Genomic DNA, 20,000 nt, shown 5'->3' with positions numbered 1-20,000 from the left:
TTAGCATGTTGTATTTTACTTTTTTTTTTGTAGTCGTATCAGCGACATAGAAGACGCGATACGAAAAGGGATTTCCGATGCAGATGTAGAGGCCAGAGCAGCAATGCGAAGGTAGGAAAAAATCTGGTGTTCCCCTTGAAAATATATTCCTGAACCGTAATAGTTTGCGATTTTGTGGCAAGTTTTAAGCGCGTCATATCTGAAACGTCAAGAATACGTAGAATACTTCCACTTCTTGCCTCGGGGCTTTTTAATGAGCGTACGACCTTACTTTTTGTACCGGATGAATATGTGAGCAGTTGGAAATCTCACTGGACATTGTTTTCAAGTGGAACCGTTGCATGTTCGTTCTTTTCACAGGTTTGAGTTTCAAAAATTTGCGTGGCTTTTCCCGCTGCACTTAACCATGTGTGATACTATTCAACCATGAAACCACACCTTTGCTGCTCCAAGGCGTTCCCAGTGCACCGATGAATTTTAACCGTCAGCAAAAAAAATGCCCTCAGTTTGGGAAGAAGAAGTTTCTTTGGGCCTGGCGTTCAATTATTTATGCTTAGCTTGATTCTGTGTGTTAACGGAATACCCAAGCGCACGATTTGTGAAGCTGTCAAGAATTCGTCCTGCACTATGTGGACGTTTCCAATATTTCCCAGAATTGTACTTTGAGTTTCTTCTATTTGGAAGGTTCCGCATCCAAAACGAAAGATGTCGTTTCAAGTTTATTAATTTTCTTTGTGGGATTTAGTCTTAAAGATTGTGATAGCTCTAGATTTACAATAGATTTTCTAGATTTTCTACAATAGGTTTTCTTTTCAAATGCAGGATTGGTTTCACTTAATGGCTTTTGATATGCATGGGTGAATAATGAACTTCAGTGAAGTGAATTTAAGTTTTTTCACTTCTGTGTTTTTCTGCTTGATTTTCAGGGCGTTTTGGCATTATCACGGTCATTTTAGAGACAAGGCTGAGAGGTGAGAAGCGTGTTACCCTTTGAGTTTTCTATTAAATATCGAAATTAATAGTCATTCACCCGAGTCAATATGACGCATTGTTTAGATTACGATCGTAATGGATTCGCTCAAGAATCAACCACTTGAAATCTGTTTGCGTTTGTGTTTCGCGATACCTTAATTAGGGACCCTCTTTTCTCCCCTGAGTTCCAGTGGTTGCAGCCATCAATATGAACAATACAAGTTAGGAATGGTCTAGTTCATTCCTTAGGGTATTGCTTGTGTCTCTAGCCGCGCGAAATATGCATGCGTTTTTGCAAACGGATTTATGCTACATCAAAGACCAGCCATCCTGGATTTATTACTACAAGTATTGCTTTTTCTTCCGCCATCAAAACTACTGCATCTCTTTCTTGGAAAATGGCAATTGTCTTATCAGATATTTCTGTTTTTTTCTATAGCTTACTGAAGTCGTTCGATCCCTCGAAGCAGAAACAACTTGAAAACGATCGGAATCTTTCAAATCTTGGTCCAGCGAAACCTCTCTCTTCCGGGCGATTTGTCTCTGTCAAATCCTCGAAACCTACACCGGGGAACAGAATACGTTCAGCGAGTACAATCAGCGAAGACGGGACGCCAAGGTAAAATATACACGAACGTGCTTTTTTAGACGATTGAGTGATGTTGATGATTCGCGGTTTCATGTGTGAAAATGGCTAGCAGTAGGCCGCCAACTTTTCCAGTTTACAATAAAAAGCGCTTGTCTAAAGCACCCTTTTCAAAGAGCCTTATCGTATTTTGGAAAGACTTAACATGGAGTTTAGAAATTTGACTTGCAAAGTTAACATAATTTAGACTAGGTCTTTAGCCTTGGGTCTGAAATTAGTTTGTAAATTGTGCAGGGTTAGTTAATAATGTCATCTCTGAGCTTATTAAACCGCAAAAGCCTACATGTAGCTCACAGTAAAACAAAATGGACTTGAATTTTACTTAGAAATTCAAGGTGATCTGATTAGATTTCAGACGATTTTGCTCGTTTTTCGTATCCAATAATGCGTTAATATAATTGGTTCTAATAGCGCGGCTGTTCTCAATACCAAATGTGAACTGGCATGATCTCTTTGTTCATATCAATAATTAGTGCTACGCTCTAATTTTCTAGTAATTCTTGCGCACGCAAATGAGAAATTTCGAACCGTATATCGGATTTTTTTGTCGCCGGAAAAACTCAAAATTATTGACTTCCTATATAGGTAAACATTTTTGCAAGAGTTTTGGGAAGGTTTACTTGATATTTTCCGAAAAGTGATTGGTGTGTGCATATATAAAAGAGCATCTTATTGATCTAAATATGTCCTAATTACTGCGAATCGTTCGGCGTGTTAAAAAAGATCATTTCAGTCTTAAAGACAATTATCCTTATAATGCCGATCTTAATATTGCTCCGTCTAGGCAAGTGCGTGCAATTGATTTTGCAGGTTATTAAAAATTTTTATCAAAGTCGATAGAATTCGAAGCTACTCTTCGTTCAAAGGAAAAAACCCCTAAGGGAAAATTATTTATGTCTAATTATATTTTAATTCTCATCTTGATTTTTTTTGTCATTCAACCGGCACTTACAGTAGATACTATTCCTGTTTACAGTCACATATCACAGAGTATTGTATCATTGATTTCTTTTGCATTTTTCCGAGTTGCCGATAACATCTAAGTGAAGTTTCATTTTTTAATGAATTTTTCAAGCGTTGTTTTTTGCAAAAGAGAACCGAACGGAACGTTTTTTTTTTTGGAGGGTAAAACAAAGTTCATGTGAAATCTTAAAATATTCATAGCCTTTCATCACTATTTCTGCCGCAATATTCGTCATATCATATGTGAAAAGGTTCTTTTAAAAAAGTAAACGATATCTTGAGTTTCATTTAACACTGAAAATGGTTAAATGGTTCTGAAAGTCCACAGAATTATTCTTTTCGGTAATTTTTCGTTGTGATCACACTTAGACATTAATAGGGCCGTTTATACGAGAGTAAATAAGCCGCGGCTAACTCTGGCCGCGGCTTACTTAAGCCGCGAAAGGAACTATTTATACGAGTATAACTCCCTGGCCAGGATAAGCCACGGCTTGAGAAAGCCGTGAACGTATATTTTGTACCATTTATACGGAGTGTTCGCGGCTTACGTAAGCCGCGGCCAGAGTTAGCCGCGGCTTATTTTCTCTCGTATAAACGGCCCTAATGTGCAAATTTTGGCAACTAATAAACTAAGCGGAGCTTTAGCGGTTGCGTCAAGTACAGTGTTTACGACCGGTTGATGCCGTGACAATATTCAAATATTACCTTGACTAAATCAAGAACTGTGAAGATGACAGAGGAGAGATGTTCTGTCGCTAGACTGATGAAAAGAATTAAATTGTCGTTTTATTATCTGGGCAACCGTTGATCAAAGCCAACTGCAGATAAACGAATATTCAAAATAAGACTATCCAGTGACATCGAAAGCATGAAAATGTAAGAAAACTCGAACGCTGGTGTGAAATGCACTATTGAATACTGGTATTGGATTAATACTGTGAAGTTCACAGCTACTTGTATTAATACTGCTAAGGAATAATACTGAATTAGTCCTGGGTCAAGACTGTGACGTATACCACTTGTTCGTTTTGTTTAGTTCCCGGGCACCTTCCCGTCAAACGTCTGGAGTCTCGAGCCGCGCTGTAAGAACCAATCACAGGGAAGGTAAGAAAAGTGGCTTTTGTCACCAGTAGTGAGAAGTAACAAGCTTGTCACAAATCAAAGAGTTGAGATTAACCATTGCACATGCAATGACTTTTCAAGGAAGCACCCATGTAGCAGCATAGGGATGGCGGAGTGTGAGAGCGCTCTCATCCCACCAATGTAGCCCGGGCACTCCGGTTTCCCCTCTCCTCAAAAACCAACGTTTGACTTGATTTGCGTTAATTGTTAATTTCAGTTTACAGTGTCCCCAATTAGTGCTATAGAACAACTAGACACTTAAATAAAGTTCCTTTCCTTTCCTTTTCCCCTCAGTTGTGTTTATTACGCTGTCCTCCGGCCCGGCCAGGGTTTAGCCCGCGCCTTCCCTCACGCTAGTTCCATTCTCTACTGGGCCAGCTGTGACAACTGGTTGATGGTTTTTCACCGGTCCAAGAATTGTTCACTTGTGAAGGATACTTGAATGTATTTTTTTGTCGCCAGCTGGAAATACGTATTTCTTGGACCCTGCAAAGGGACTCATCCGAGACCTTTCGGTGTAGCCAACTCCTCAAACATCGCGTTTGAAGTCCCGCTAGCATTCAACGGAACGATCTCAAATGTTGGCGGGAAAGGGGGGGCGGGCGGGGGGGGGGGGTGTAAATAAGGTGTATTATGGGATTTGAGAAAGTAGAGAATAGGACCTTTTCAGGGCCAATGAAACGACAGAACACAACAACAACAACAACAACAGCTGTTAAGAATCCCAACTGGCCGGAGGCAAACCAGTTGGTTATTTACAAGTGCAGCTGATAAGTTGAACCAGGGACTACTAGGAACAAATTCAACGAGTTGTCAGAGCGGGTCTTAAATCCGGAAACCCCTGATCTCAAGGCAAGCGTCCTAACCACTGGGCCGCGCTGTTTCCTATATGTATGGATAACGTATAAAAAAACACAAGGAAAATTCCCTTGAGAACTGAACACCCCGTGGTCTAAAATGGGAAAACAAAACACACAAGCCATTTCCAACATGTTTGTTTTGTGGAACAATATTTTCTTATCGCTAAATTCTATATCCTAGATTACCGCCATGTCGTGGCTTCCAAGACACCGGGATCTCTTCTATCGCCAATGGCTTCCCTCGGGCGCTCCCTCAGTAGCATCGACCAGCGGTCTGCAGAACGAGCCAACACTCGATCCAAACTCCGATCGGCTGCTTCTCGCGTTTCTCCTTCCAGCAATCACATACAGCAACGGCAACCTCGACCCCAGTATCCTTCAAGAGGAACTGTGTCACAGCGTAAGTAAAGACTGGAAAGTCATTTAGAGTTTCATTTTGATGAGACGATAACCAACTCTCGCTCTCCCTCTCTCATTTGATTACCGAGCGCTTGCCACCCTAAACTTGATGCAACGTCGCGTGCTTAAATACGGGGCTTTTTTCAGACGCGACGGCGACCGGAAATGAACATTTCGCATTATACAACAGTAGTATCACCCAGATTTTTAAACTAATCATCTCTAATGGAGAAAAGATACTTACTTATGGATGGCGCGGAGGCCTCATTGTTAGTGCGTTCGACTCCGGATCGAGTGACCCGGGTTCGGGCAGGGAGATTGTGTTGTGTTCTTGGGCAAGACACTTTAGTCTCACGGTGCCTCTCGCCACCCAGGTGTATAAATGGGTACCGGTGAATTTAATGCTTGGGATAGGAAGGAGACAATCCAGTAAACCAATCAAAACTCGAAGTAATTACACGTAGCCTACACAAAGCGCGGAAAAATGTGCAAGCGCGAGCCACGACTGGTTTTGGTTTCACTTCTGATTGGTTGAAAAAGTATCGGGAAAACTTTGAACCAATCACTGAGTGACGTAATGCAAAACCAAAGCAATTCGCTAATTACTTTCGACACTAAAATTGAAAACCGCTGTACAACAAACTTGACTTTTCTTTCTGATAAGTAATGACTAACAACCTTGTTCTCTTGTCATCAACAGCTAGTAGTCGTTCTCAATCTCCGGATAGACTCCTCGCTACCTTTCCTCCCAGAGAGAGGTCTGAGGCATACTGTCGTAGGGAAAGCATCACGGGAAAAACAAAAATACCCACCCCAAGGTACGATATGGATTGTGGGTATCTTTACGATGATTTATGTCAACAGGAGGGTGTCTATAAATTTTCCAGTATGGTACATTCTAACACATTTGGTTTTAAAACCTTAAATTTGCGAGGACTTGTGTAGAGGAATAAAGAGGGAGCTCACACTCTCAACGTTTTTTAACCCCGAAGAGCAACCGGAAGTGAGCTGTTTTCGTTTTCAACTTGTCTTGGCACTACAGTGGAACCTCGATTATCCGGACTCGTCGGGACTGGGATGAATGGTCGGGATAATCGAAAATATTTATATAAATGAGCCAAAAACAAAACGTTTAAAATTAAAGCACAATCACAAATAGTTGTTGGAAAAACTATTAACAGTTACCCAAGAATTATCTGCTACAAGTCTTTACGTTTTTACATTGGTCTAAAATGCTGAAGTAAATCAGTGAATCTACTTAGTGTTCTTCAAACCACGCTGATTGCGTTAATGGAACATGGAATTTCACTTCGCAACGGAGCAATTCTGAGCCAATCAGAGCTCAGTGAAATGCACTACATTAGTTATGGCGCGTGTGAGCACGAAACATGTACAGATTTGTGTTCGAAGCGAAAAAAATTAAATGCGAACCGGGTTTTAACTTCATAATTTGAAGGAAAATTGTTTTGCAGCGGATCATAAGATATGACTAATTAATATGCATGAAAAACTGGGACCAGAGAAGCAAGATAATAGAAATATCCGGATAATCGAGGTTGGACTGTACCACATTTATATTGCAAATTATTTTTTCCTTAAAGGTGGTTTTCATCTGACGTCACAGCAGCCATGTTGGTGCATAGAACAACACAGAAAATAGTCTTTTGGGAATTTGACTGTATTATAATGCAAAACATGAGCCATAATTTGCTATTGTTTTGTGCACGAACATGGCGGTCTCATTACCTAAGACGTCCTACCATAAGAAGGCAACTAAATTGCCTTTAACAATACATGGTGGATTTTAGTTCGAGAGTCTTAAAAGCAAGTCTAGTGTGCTTTCAGATCAAGATTTCGCCACGTTAATTTCTCGTGCTGAGCAGCACGCAGTACCATTGCTCTCCTTGAAGTTGTAGCTTTCTTATGTGATTCAGTGCAATGCCTGTACATAGCAATTCAGTTCAGTCTACTTTTATTCCTTGCCAGTTCATCTTTTAGAGTTCATTTGTCCATACTAAAAGACATGTTCTGTTGCATAGCTTGTGGCTGCATCTAACATGGCTGACCACGATTCACACTTCGGTTTTCGAACAGGCACATCTCTTGCAAACCTTTTCTCAATTTAAAAAAGTCAACTAAAAGTATGTATTCTCTGGAGATCTTCATCCAAAGTTGGCGCTCACTAGCATCAGTAATGGTAGTCTTTGCAGTAGCTTGTTCTTCGTATTCAGTATTAGCTGTAATGTGGTTGTTTAAATTCATGTTCATTCAATTCATTTGTTGTTGTCGGTTCTTTTCCAGTGTCTCGCGGCATCCCAGCGATGAGGCTCTGGATATCCTTGGGTTCCAGTCACCCCACCCCCCTCCCACACATTCTCCTTCTTTCCTCCCCGTTCGTATGCCCCTGTGAGTAAAAGTGCAGCCTTTGGGCGTTCTTTATGATACATCCAAACGTCATGCAGTCGTTCGTCCTCGTCTCTCTCTCATTTGCAAAAAAAAAAAAAAAACAAAAAAAAACACGTCTTAACGACTTCTATCCCTAACATTATTTTATTTGCTATGAAAGTTATTGTTTCTTTAAGTTTTTCTCATAATTTCTCTCCAGTGACACTTTTAATAGGTTTGAGTATCACTCGCCCCAGTCTTCTCTGTCTCGCTCTCCTTTTCTCTCTCCTCACCAGCCGCTGTAAGTAATTGCTTTAACGCTTTCTAAATCTTTTCATTTTTTATGCTTATCATTGAGCGGCGAAATCGGCACGTACACGGGCGAAAAGGCTAATAGGAAGTTAAAACATGCGACGTTTTTGAGGCGCGGACGGCAACCGGAAGTAAGCTGTTTTCCATCTTAACTTGTCTTGTCACTACCACCTTTATATTGCTAAGTATCTTTCCTCCATTAGAGATGATTGGGTTAAAAATCTGGGAGACACTCCTGTCCTGGTATGCGTAATGTTCATCTCCGGTTACCGTCCGCGGCTCAAAAACGTCGCGTGCTTAAACGTCGCGCAGGGAACTTCAGTGGCCACAACGCTTCGTGGTCTCATTGGTTAGTTTAGGGACGCGTTGCACGTGCCACGTGCTTCAAGCACGCTGCACGCGCTCAAACCTCGGGAACCTTGAGAACACTCAGAATTTAAATCTGGGTTGCGTTCTTTTGAGAAGGTTTCCGCTTTAGTATTAAGGGAATTACTGAAATAAGGTTTTTTTCCCCCATAAGAACACGTATTCTGAAAACGGAAAAGTTTTTCGTAGGCAACTTGAGTACTTTGTAATTGTATCATCGTCGTCCTTCTTCTTCGGCTTTAGCCGAGATTCCCTGCTGACGCACAATCTTCCTCTTCAACGTCGTGTCAGCTATCGCCATTTTTAGATTCTGGGCTTCTATTATCGTTTTCCTTGAAAAAAAAATTAACGGAAAATGAACTTTAATGATGCTAATGGCCGGTGTTCTGGGCTCCCCAGGCGTTTTCTAGATACGACTTTGCAGTGGGGCCGAGGGTCGCGAACGATTTTCGTGGCTTGTTTTTTTGTCTGGATCAGGTGAACTAAAATGCTATTGCGTTTAATTCCAAAACGGATTACGTGCCAAAAGAACAGGCAAACTGAATGTTTTTATTCTGGAAAATTCTGAAGAGAATGTGTCCTTAGATCGAGGAACATAACGTCGATGTTTACATTTCATTTCTTTAAGCCGCTCCAGTTGTCTGAAATCTGTTCATTTTGCTGATCATTTCGTTTTTCTTTATCTGTATTATTTACATACTCAAGTTGCCATGCATGCTTTGCCCTGTGAGAGAAACTCTGCTTTGGTGTCGCATGCCTTTGTCTCTTTTATAATTTTTAGTGTATGATCTTTTAAGAGTCTTTCTTCTTTTCATTTGCGTTCGCGACTGATTTGAATTTTTCCTTTTTGTTGCACATCTTAATTTGCTTTTGTTGACGAGTCTCCTTTTTTGTTGATGACAATTTGAATGACACACTGCTTCTCTGTCTGGTTCTTCTATTTTTGCTTACCTCGCTCATAGACTTAGGTTTCTTTTCTTTTTTACCGTTTCTTTTTCTTAGTTACTCCTTACATTCTCCACTTAGCGTTCATTTAACACAATCTTCTTTCCCAGGGTTCTCCTTAAAGCGGTTTTCAAATGCGTCTCGTCAATCACAACAAACGAGAAAAACAAAAGTACAGCTGCGCTCTTGACGCGCGGGACAAAAATGTGGCGCGAACCATGCAACCATAGCAACGCCCTGTTAATTTTGAATTAGCATTAAAGCCGCCCTATGCATGTGAATTCTATATCAGTAGAAGAAGTCTTCTCCACAGTGAATCGTTAGTGATAACTCCAGAAACGTTAGGAGATATTATCTCTTGGAATTAAGCTTTTAGGAGAACCTTGGTCACCGTTCGTGTTTGGTTTGTCAAACGTACCTTCTTGAACATCTGGCGCTGGTTCTAACACTGTCTTCTGTTGCAGTATTTCTCGACATCTTAGCTTCGAGTATCTACCCAAGCGACCTCCCAGTCATTCTTTCTCGTATATTCCTGTTCCTCAGTGAGTAACATTAACCTGCTTGTCATAATTCTGTCCCTTGAAGGTTCGTTCATATAATGTATTCCCCTACAAAATTATTCCGCGGTATCTTTCTACTACTCTACTCTGACGTAATCCTTTAAGCTTATCGTTCTCGTGTTACTGTTTGTTATGCTGTCAAAAGTAGTTTTAACTTCCAATTCTTCGAAAGTCATCCATGGGTGTGACATCTCTAAGTAAAGCTAGTGAAACCTCTTTTTGCGGCAGCTACAAATTCCTGTCTTGTGTCTTTTTAGTAGTTAGCTGTAAGCTTTAGTCTGCGGTTGACATCATTTGCATGTTTCCAGCGCTTTTTAACCACTGACAAATACAATGGTTTCATGCGCGAAAAGCTAGTTAGATTAATCCCTGTCGTTGTCAACCGCAAGCGTATTTTTTCTCGTGCCTTAAGCCAGTTTACGCCTATTTCATGTTTTCCCTTACTTTTCTCATCTACGGCCTATTACCCGCGCTTGCAGCTTGGATGGTGCGCTCTGTGACAGCCACATACTTCCCGCGCTTTTGCCTGCGATAGTCGGGTATAAGCTTTTCTTTCGATGCAGAGGAGTGCCGCTCTCTTTCCATGCCCATGTCACTGGGTAAGGTGGTTTTGCTCTTTAAGACCACCTTTTAAACGTAATTGTTCGTATTTATATCACTTTAACTTTCGCACGCTTATTTCAGAAAGTCATTTTACCTTTCTGGTACGTTAGAGATTGCTGCTGTTATTAATACTTTCGTTTCTTCCCTTAGTCGAGGCCGAACTGCTTCTCAATCAAGCTCCCGCGCGAGCTCGCGTGGAGCGAGTCGGGACGCAAGTCCTGAGCGTAGGCGATTGAGCGTTGATAGGGGATTAAGCCCAAGTCATTTGCCAGTGTTGAAGAAAGCAAGTCCGTTACACAGTAAGTGATATTTAAAGGGGAAAAATCAGGGGAAACATTTGAGACACAAAGTTCATTTAAATTTGTAAAAGTAATGTAGTGGGAACATTATCCTCTCGTTATCTTGGGCCAGCAGGATCACCACAAAAGGGCATTTCGGGGGAAAAGTGTACCCTTTTACGAGCGATGGAGGGACATTTAGACAGATTACGTCCCCTGGGAAGTGCATCAATCGAACGGAATGTTTTCCAGACTCTGAGTGTAGTTGAACATTGTCGTGTTAAAGCTTTTGTTTAACGCGCTACTGGCAAAGACGATTAAACTTGTGTAACGTTTTGTCAACGATTTAATTTCAGATCCGCCAATGTTGAAACAGTCGAATCAAACTGGTGATGCTGTGGTTAAAGGAGTGACTGAAGCAGCCGTATGGGATGCATGGGTCAGTGGTTACCTTTAAAATTTAGTTTGTTTTCTTGCACCCTTTGACGTCCCTTAGTCTTACGATGGACGGAATCCTTTTTCCGGTTGTTTCGTTTTTTGCTTGTTAGTTTATTTTATTTTTTTTACTTTTAGCATAAAAGCCCCGCCAGAAGGAAATATTCGTTTGGTTCAACAAACTCACAATGTTCTGATGATGACAATGATAGCGAAGTCGGAAGCATATCATCTGAAAGGTCTTACGGGTCCAGAGGTTCAAGGAATCAGCACAAAATCATTGAGGCGGGCAACGTAAGTTACCGATGAGGTGTTACTACTAGCTTAGCACAGCAATCAGGTTTAGGCAAAATAGATTGAATTGATTTCAAGTCTTAAATGTCTTTAGCCGATGACATCAGTTGCATAAAGCGCAATTAACCAATAGAAATTTGTACAAATATCGTTACAATGCAATGCATACTTAATTGACCGCTCCCGATAGGGGGTTTTCAGGGCCATTGAAACACAGTTAACGAAACGACGGAACAGAACAAGAACTACAACTATTAAGAATCCCAACTGGTCGGATGCAAACCAGTTGGCTATTTATGAGTGCACCTGTGAAGTTGAATCAGGAACAAATTTAACGAGTGGTCAGAGCGGGTCTTAAACCCGGGATCTATGGATCTCAGGGCAAGCGTTCTAACCACTGGGCCACATTGCCTTTAGATTTCCTCTACTTTGCTCGGAAAAATGTTAACCGACGGAGAGAGACTAGTGACGACTGTTGTTGTCAACCGCGTCACATTCAAGAGTGACTATAGAACTTTGTGGCATCTAGGTCCTGTCAAATCAATACAAAACGGGGTTCAAGTTAAACGCGTAGACTAAACAAATCGCCACATGTCCCTGCAAATATATAGCATATTTTCACTAACGTCACATGTCTATATATGTTCACTTCCCTCAGTGGCTTTTCAGGGCCAGTGAGAATAATGATATAAACAAACACAACAAGTCTGTTATGAACATCAACTAGCGGGATGTTGACCAGTTGGCTTTTCGCCAAGCGCACCCGCCAAGTTGAACTGGGATTATCATTACTCAGAATAAACTCCAGTTAGTGGTAAGAGAGAGACTGCATCCCACGGGTCAAGCGCCCGGCCTTGCAATGCGGGCGGGTAATGCGGACTTTGGCCCCGGCGCCCAGAGACTCCACCACGGCGCCTCCCCTGTCGATGCTTTGTCGTCGCGTTTCAAGTAGCGGTGTATTTTTGTCGAAATAGACGGTGACTCGCAGCCACTTCATTAATTTAAAACTGTTTTTAGGGAGACTGTAGTTGTAACTTCCTCACCTCCATATTAAACAAATAAATAAATAAATAAATATATATATATATATATACCTTTATAGTATTTATAATAGAAACAATTCTAAACTCTTTACAATGCGATGTTAAAAGTAATTAAAGATATTTACGAAATATAAAGTGGGCCAAGCGAAAAATACCATAATACTCTTTGTTTGTCCACCCAATTTTTGCATAAGCAGTGTTTCCTGTTTCTCTTGGGGCTTACAATGGTACAAAGAAAAAACAAAAACAATGCTTATTCAAAATTTGGGTGGACAAACGAAGAGTATTATGGTATTTTCCGCTTGGACCAATTCATATCGCTTAGAATATATAAATATGCAAGTAAAATTAAATTGTTCCTAATGTATTCAAAAGTGCCTTCTTATAGCGATAATTGGCTGTTGAAACAATTTTGTTCCGTGGTTGGCAAATTTCAATAACAAAATAAATGCGACGTCAATGTTTGTAACAAAGAAATATCGCTATTGTAGAGATATAATATTATAGTAATTTTGATAAAATCAAAAATAATTCTTTATCAGTGTTCAAATGTTTCGTAAAATAGTTCTTGTTGTCGAAATGCTTCTTGAAATAAACGAGTCTCTAATTTAGCTTGAAAGGTACTTGTGTTTGCACTTTCCCTGATGGATACCTGCAGACTGTTCTATATTCTAGGCCCATTAACTGCGAAAATACGGTCGCCAAGCGTCTTGCATTTTGTTCGGGGAATCACGACTAGCTGCTTCTTGTCGCTGCTTAAGGCTGAGCGAGGGACGACGTTTTCGCTTGCAGTAGCTCAAGCAATAGCGAAGGGGAGCCTTATGAACACCAACAGTGCAATTTTAAACTTAAAGCAAAAAGCAAAAGGGAACTAATGGAGTCTGGTGGTATTGACAAAATATCTATTGTTTTTATAGCGTCGATTACGTAATTGAAGCATATAAATGGGAGCTGACCACTCGTGCAGAGAACAGTTTTCTCGTTATAGGTTTTGTCACGCGATCAGCTAAGCATAAAAACGATTTCTTCGTGCAGGTAACTTCTCGAACAATATCTGAGGATTTAAGAATGAAATTTATTGTTGGAAGGTAACCTTCAGCCTGACTGGGCTGTTTGGTTTTAACACTTAGTTTCGTGAAATGTTATCCATGCTTTTTTACCCGTTCTGTGCTGTTAATTGCATTGGTGCCTGAAAATTAGACAGTCTGTTTATTTTTTGAGTGGCAGAGATTCTTTCGAGAAAGTAAATTGGAAAAAGCGATGCGTTTTTATGTGACAGAATTGTGCACATGTACATGAGATAAAACACACAAAAAAAGGAGAAAACCTCTTTATCAGCTGCCGATATATTCTTTTTTATTTAGGGCGAGCTTATAAATTTTAATGAGGGCTTTGTTTTAAGCGAATAACCCCCGAAGCAAAGCTGTTTCAAGATAATTGTCAACATGTAATCTCTGTCAAGTAACTATCTACTCTCTTTACAAAATATCTGTGTTTCGAGGTGAAGTCGTAACCTTTTCTGGTGGTACCCCGTAAAGTCGCCAGCTTGCGGGAAACGAATTGGGTTTTCGTCAGCAGATGTTATGGATGAATGGACAGAAAGACAGATAGGCCACTCATGAATTACACATCAATTCTTCATGTTTAGTGCTGTTGGCCAGCAAAGCTGTGCACTGAAAGCCAGTTCCATTTATAAAGCTGCGAAGAACGTGTCTGAAATGAGCTGAACTCGAATGTAGATTGTGGGACACCATTTTAAACAGGATTCAGCTTTTCATGGTGAAAGCGATGAATCGGAAACGTGCTCGTCAAAGTAAGATCGCAAAGTAGAAACAAGCTGCGATCAAATATGAGAGCAGTGAAGACAAAGAACTGGCCGACTTGTCCGTGTCATCGGCGCCGAGTTGAAGTCGTCGTTTATAAACGCTATATTGTGAGAACAGTATTTCCAGGGAATCCGCGAGAGGAGTGGATGTGGTTTAAATATTGTCGTAGAAGAGGGATCTTTCTTTTGATTCGCCCCAGTGGTGTTATTCTGTTCCGACAGGTAATGCTGTGAAACCTAGCTAATCGTGAGTATTGCATAGATTTTCAAGTGCTCCTTATTTGGGGTTTTGTATTGATGCCAAATCTTAAACCGTCGTCTTCTACTGCGAAGGTTATTTTGGGTTTCTGGTAATCCGAGTCACATCGAGAGCGTTTTCGCGGTAGATTTTTAAAGCAATTATGGTGTTTCCATCCTCGCATTATTCTTTTAAATATTAAAAATACTTTTCTCGTATCATAAGTACGGTGGTAAAGGGTTTGATAAGTGATCTCGTCGTTTTAAAATTTATTTTGGACACGGAAAATATAAATGGCTCCTTGGAAACGGAACTGATTGTCCTTCACGAAGTTTCGATGTCAAGGAAATATTGACTGATGATCTCTATTGACGGTGTTTAATAGTCGCGTTATTATTAGACTTTCATTTTACCTCCCATCGTTCTCCGAGGTTTAAGGATGCATAACGTTTTGTTGCCTCTGCAGTTGTAGGATTTGTTTGTTTTCGGAAGTTTCAAGACTTGGCAATCTCCCTGGCAATATTGTTTTTTTCATTGTCAGCCAATTTGGCTTAGGTTTTATCTAATCGCACCTGCGTGAATTGTCTCTTTGTAAAAAGACGAAGTCCGCCCGCTTTTCAAATGTTTAGAACTTCGTCTCCAATTCAAATTGTTATTTTTTCCCTATTGTCTAAGTCCAAGAATTGTGTCTTTTCTGAAAATGTTTTTATCACGTCCCCAAAAGTTTGTTTACATACTTCCAAAGAACTGTTCGTGTGGCTGTATGATGAACGAAGTGCACGTTGCTTTTTGCCAACGAAAAAATTAAAATATCTTCTTGCTGAGAAAGAGCAAAAAGAATTTTTAACGTTGAACTCAATTTGTCATCTTAGGGAATTAGTGGTCTTTTCATTGTGCAGCTTAAACTAGGGAAAGTTCTGGATTTTAAAGTGCTTTTACGTTAATTTCATCTAATATGACTTGAAGCTAACGTACGATAAAACATCAAAATCGATGTGCCCTTAAAGGCATTTGAAAAGGAACATAAACTTTCTTTCGAAACTCGAGAAGCAAAGGACCTTCTGAATTTTTTGACTGGACGCTCAGGATGCGTTAAATCGCCTTTCAAAATCAACATAAATTTGGTAGTATGTCACGGTCGTTAAACACCTTCAATGGCCATAATTGTTTTTTCTTTGTAAAGGTACGCCAAACTTGCGTGAAACTCAAGAACCATTTCATTTCAGAGCCATTAGAGGCTTCAGCTGGCACATAAAAATAGAACACTCTGAAGGCAACTTCCGGTCAGGTTGTCAAAACGTCAGTCAATGAAGAATTTCATCTCTAAACCTAATGCGCATGCTTAGATCACAAAACTCGTATTTGTTGTAGACGAATGAAAGGGTTGGTTTCTAAAGCAACTGTTGTGCTGATTCAGCGGGGATGAAAACACGACAATTCGCTCATCAGAGGATCGTGATATCTTATTCACCCTGATCAAATTGTAGTAAGTGTCAGAACTTTAACAACATTTGGGAGCTTTAAGGACGATGCCTACTAATTGAAAAGTATTTTTGCCCCGGTTTATGATTATGCGGAAAATGTAGATCTTACTTAACAAGTTTTATTGAAATCCAAAAAGAAAATTGGGGGTAACCACGCATTTTTCTAAGATAATTGATGAATAATATTTGTAAAAAGCTTCTCAAATTGAAGCTTAATTATCTCTCAAAAATGCATGGTTACCCCCAAATTTCTCTTTGGATACCAAGAGTACTTACTAAGATCTACTATTTCCGGATAATTTTAAACCGCGCAAAAACATCCCTGTATTAATAAGCACCACCCATAGGAAATCCGAGTATCTCGAGATGCGCAGAACGTATGCGAAATAACAATAGTAGGCGCCGTCCTTAAGCAAGGACGACAACGACGACTGCGAAAACGCCACAAAACAAAAGGTGTAATGGGCAAAACACGCCCTGCACGTGCGTTTTACATTGTTGATACATTTCTTTGCCGTTGTCGTCCTGACAGCGACGTGAAATCAGCAATTTTGAGGTTGTGTAGAGGATATAAGCACCGGACGCTGAATGTTTAAATTTCTCTGGAAATATCCACGCCGCTCTCACCAATTTTATTCCTGGAATGTGGAAACACACTTTCCATGCCGAGCGACTTGGAGTAATCGCAAAATTATTGCAATAACGGGAAATAACATTTTTAGACAACGTTGTCGTGGTTCTTGCTTGAGGTCCCTCGATTCTTCAAAAGGTGGATAACGCTATATCCACTGGATAAATCACTATCCAGCGGATAAACATAAGCAAAACCAATTGAGTTGGCCTGTGGATAGCGATTTATCCAGTGCATGGATAGCGTTATCCAATCTTCGAATTACTGGGGCCAGGGGTTTTGCGCTACTAACGGCTACCAGAAGTGGTCTTTTAGCGAAAGGATTTTTTTTATATCGCAATTATTACCCTTGCTAATCATCGTTTACTTCGATGGAATTTGATCGTCTGGGTGAAAGTAGTCCTGAAAAGGACTCTTAGCAGTGACCGCTGATATTTCGACACTTTTTCGACAACCTGAGGGGAAGTCAAGGGACGGTTGGAAATTCAAACGAACGACTCTGAAGATGACTTCCGCTCAGGTTGTCGAAACGTCACTCACTGCCAACAGTCCTTCTCAGGACTACTTTCATCCAGACGATCAAATTTCATCGAGGTATGTAACTCCTGGGTTCAAACCATTTAAATCAACGCAGCTGAGCGATATCAGGTCGTAAGTATATACAAGGCGGCTCGGTTCCATCCGCGTATGACCTCGGAGCACAGCACCACAAACAGATGTAATAAATATGGTAGTCGGGATTCCTGTATTGGAGATGAAATTTGTTCCCAGAGCCCGACTGTGATCCACTGAAACTCAGCCTTCATACGATCGTATACCTCAGAGTCGCTGTTGGTGACAAGTACACCAGGCTGATTCCTGGGTTGGCTAGATCACATTAAAAAAAAAGCCAATTTGGGGTGCAAGTAATTGTTGTCCTTTTCAAATTATTTGTCGTTACGAGGGCAAAGACAAGCGGTGGATGTGTCCATACAAATGTCAAATAAAGACGCCCCCGGTTCGCATCAGTTAAGTTTCGACAACCAGTCAATTGACTCTCCTCTGATATCGTCGTTTTCTTTTTCTTTTTCAGGAGGTGGCCGAGATAGTTCGGTTAACAAGCAGTAATGTGTGGTCTGACAGAAGGGATGGTGTGATGTGTCTGCAGAGCTTTCTACTTAACTCCGGTGTTGTCAGGTTTGTCGTGCTTAGCTTTCTTAGGGGGTATTTACATGAGACTGTGACGAACTCAGACCGGCATGAATTCGCATCGGCCTCCATAGAATTTTTTCCCCATCCCGTAATGCAATATGTTTTGGGGGATTCTTTGCATAAAAACAATACAAGTTATATACTCTTGGGACTGCATCATGCTTCAGTGAACTGGATATTCATTGTCTTAATGCATGCTCTTTGTAAGAGGTGTGTGGGTTGTTTTCTGTCCCGCAGAGTTAGTAACATTGATGGGTTGTTAGACGGGGTCTGTGGTTTATCGTCCTCATCCGAGATAACGTTCTCCGCAGTGTTGCTCCGGCCGGAGTTTTTTTTTATCCTGCGACCTCGTGCACAGTACTCCGCTGCGCAACCAGGCGAACCAACAGGTCAGCGGCGGTCGGTTAAAACTGAGCTTAATCTTGCCGTGTTCTCCCAGCTCGAAATTTCGCTCTTATGCGCGGCAAAGCTGTGAAAAACCAGCTGGCATTTGAACCATGGCAGTGATGGAAAATGGGTTTGTGGTTCTTTATTGATTATAGGTGTAATTCGCAATGGTTTTTATTTCGTGTTTCAGTATTCGTTGGTTTATTTATTTCTGCTTGTTTTCTTTTTCCTCAGTCAAGTGGAACTTGCAAAGATTAAGGAGTGTCTCACTAGACTTTTTTTTGATCCTCACAATAAGGTAAGTTAGTTGTGTTTTTGGGAACCTTGTAAACTTGATAATTTGACCGCTTTAAAAACTTAGCCTAATAAACAGAAATGTACTTAGCTTAACAGGGATTGGAATCTTTTGCCTTGATCGACGCTTTAAGCTTACCTGAAGAAGAGCTGTTTGCCTTGCGAAGTTGTAATAAATGTAGAATGTGTAGACAATGAAAAAACCCTAACCCTGTGGAACGTTTTCCCCCCTCAGGTTTATAGTTTGTTTTTGGATGCGTTGTGTGACTTTATTGTCGTGAACAAAGTGGACCTTCATGATTGGTTGTTTGTCTTGCTGTCACGCCTTCTTACCAAGCTTGGAACCGAATTGCTGAATTCGTTACAGTCTAAAGTTGTAAGAGTTTTGGATGTTATCAGGTGAGTTCTCACAAACATTCATTGTTCAACCCCTGGATCGTATGTATGAACGTAAATCAATCAGAAGCCGTTTTCACACTAGAGACGGTAAAACTCGTCTGGATGTAAAAATGGAACGGGACGGATTTTTGGACGGGAAACCTGTCTGCGTTTGTTACCCCTAACGCCTTGCTGACTTTGTAGTTGCAGTCCTCCCTGAGTGACAAATGACTGTTTAGTATAAAGTGAAGACGAGTTATACCTCGCCCCACCCTTCTCTGGGCAAACAAACCATCGACGTCTTGACCGTCTAGATGTGAATTTCTCGTGAATATCATTGATAAGGCCTACCTTATATCAACCTCGAATATTTCTTTACTAGTGTTCTCAGCTCATGTACCACATAACCTTATAAGGAAACTGATTGCTATGGTCGTTTTGTTAAAATTGAAACAACTTCCGGTTGATTCGAAAAACATGAAACAGTTCAGAGTCAAATGAAATTGAATAAACTTACTCGGCGTTCCGCTTCTTGTTTGGCTGTTTACCTTTTCGCATCCAATGAACGCTCCTGGAATAATTGTTTGTTTTACTAGTTCCGACGAATTTTTGCACCTGAAATGTCTTTCACGTCATAATAATAATAATAATAATAATAATAATAATAATAATAATAATAATAATAATAATAGTTTATTTATATAGCGTGAATTCCTGACGCTCAAACACGCTTTACAATAATAACAAAGAAAATACAATAAACTATAAAATTAAATATCGTACTGATAAAAAGATATATATATATATATATATATATATAATCAAGAACTAGCAGAAAATAAAATTATTTAGAATACATAGATATAAACTAAATTAGAAAGCCTGCTTAAAAAGATGTGTCTTAAGATTTTTCTTGAAAACTGATACACTATTGGACTGCCTAATCTCAAGAGGAATGCCATTCCACAAGCGTGGAGCACAAACTGAAAACGCCCTTAAATCATAGATACTAAGTTTATAAGATGGTTCAACTAATCTTAGCTTAGACATTGACCTCAATGTACGACGAGGTTGTTGAGGTTGTTGTTGTTGTTATTGTTATTAGAGGCTAGAGACATCAGTGAAATCAACCTGAGGAGAATTAGGAAAGCACTTGTGCACCCTCTGAATATTTGCCGCAATCTAGTAACCAGTCATTCATATGGTGTAATTTAAGCGTTGGGTAATCCTTATTTGGAAATTAAATATCGGGGTTGCCAGCTCATCGGCAAATAATCTTAAACACTAACACGAGGAAATAAAAAATATCACAAAATTAGCTGGCTCGTGTTGACGAGACTTGTTAACTGACGCGAATGTGAATGGCACATAACAGGTGCAACCCGAAAT

At 40.3% G+C, this 20,000-nt stretch overlaps 1 protein-coding gene across 10 annotated transcripts in view; it reads left to right on the top strand.

Moving 5' to 3' along the window:
* LOC137967799 (CLIP-associating protein 1-A-like) overlaps positions 1 to 20,000 on the top strand; it is a 68,884-nt gene that overhangs the window by 38,835 nt on the left and 10,049 nt on the right. For 3 of the 10 annotated variants that reach the window (XM_068814373.1, XM_068814375.1, XM_068814379.1), the window contains 14 exons: positions 34 to 111; positions 927 to 971; positions 1,412 to 1,591; positions 3,618 to 3,685; positions 4,745 to 4,963; positions 5,663 to 5,780; positions 7,264 to 7,368; positions 9,435 to 9,512; positions 10,284 to 10,432; positions 10,768 to 10,850; positions 10,985 to 11,140; positions 17,434 to 17,537; positions 18,174 to 18,237; positions 18,469 to 18,632. In XM_068814373.1, the coding sequence (XP_068670474.1) occupies positions 34 to 111; positions 927 to 971; positions 1,412 to 1,591; positions 3,618 to 3,685; positions 4,745 to 4,963; positions 5,663 to 5,780; positions 7,264 to 7,368; positions 9,435 to 9,512; positions 10,284 to 10,432; positions 10,768 to 10,850; positions 10,985 to 11,140; positions 17,434 to 17,537; positions 18,174 to 18,237; positions 18,469 to 18,632 (1,611 nt within the window). Of the gene's footprint in view, positions 1 to 33; positions 112 to 926; positions 972 to 1,411; positions 1,592 to 3,617; positions 3,686 to 4,744; positions 4,964 to 5,662; positions 5,781 to 7,263; positions 7,369 to 7,567; positions 7,649 to 9,434; positions 9,513 to 10,283; positions 10,433 to 10,767; positions 10,851 to 10,984; positions 11,141 to 17,433; positions 17,538 to 18,173; positions 18,238 to 18,468; positions 18,633 to 20,000 lie in introns of all 10 variants that reach the window. The other 7 variants (XM_068814374.1, XM_068814377.1, XM_068814380.1 and 4 more) reach the window with 3 other exon arrangements.

The sequence above is a fragment of the Montipora foliosa genome, chromosome 8 (genome assembly GCF_036669935.1).
Source record: "Montipora foliosa isolate CH-2021 chromosome 8, ASM3666993v2, whole genome shotgun sequence".
NCBI lineage: Eukaryota > Metazoa > Cnidaria > Anthozoa > Scleractinia > Acroporidae > Montipora > Montipora foliosa.
Note: the sequence above shows the minus strand (reverse complement) of the source record. Positions and strands in the feature narration are given on the sequence as shown.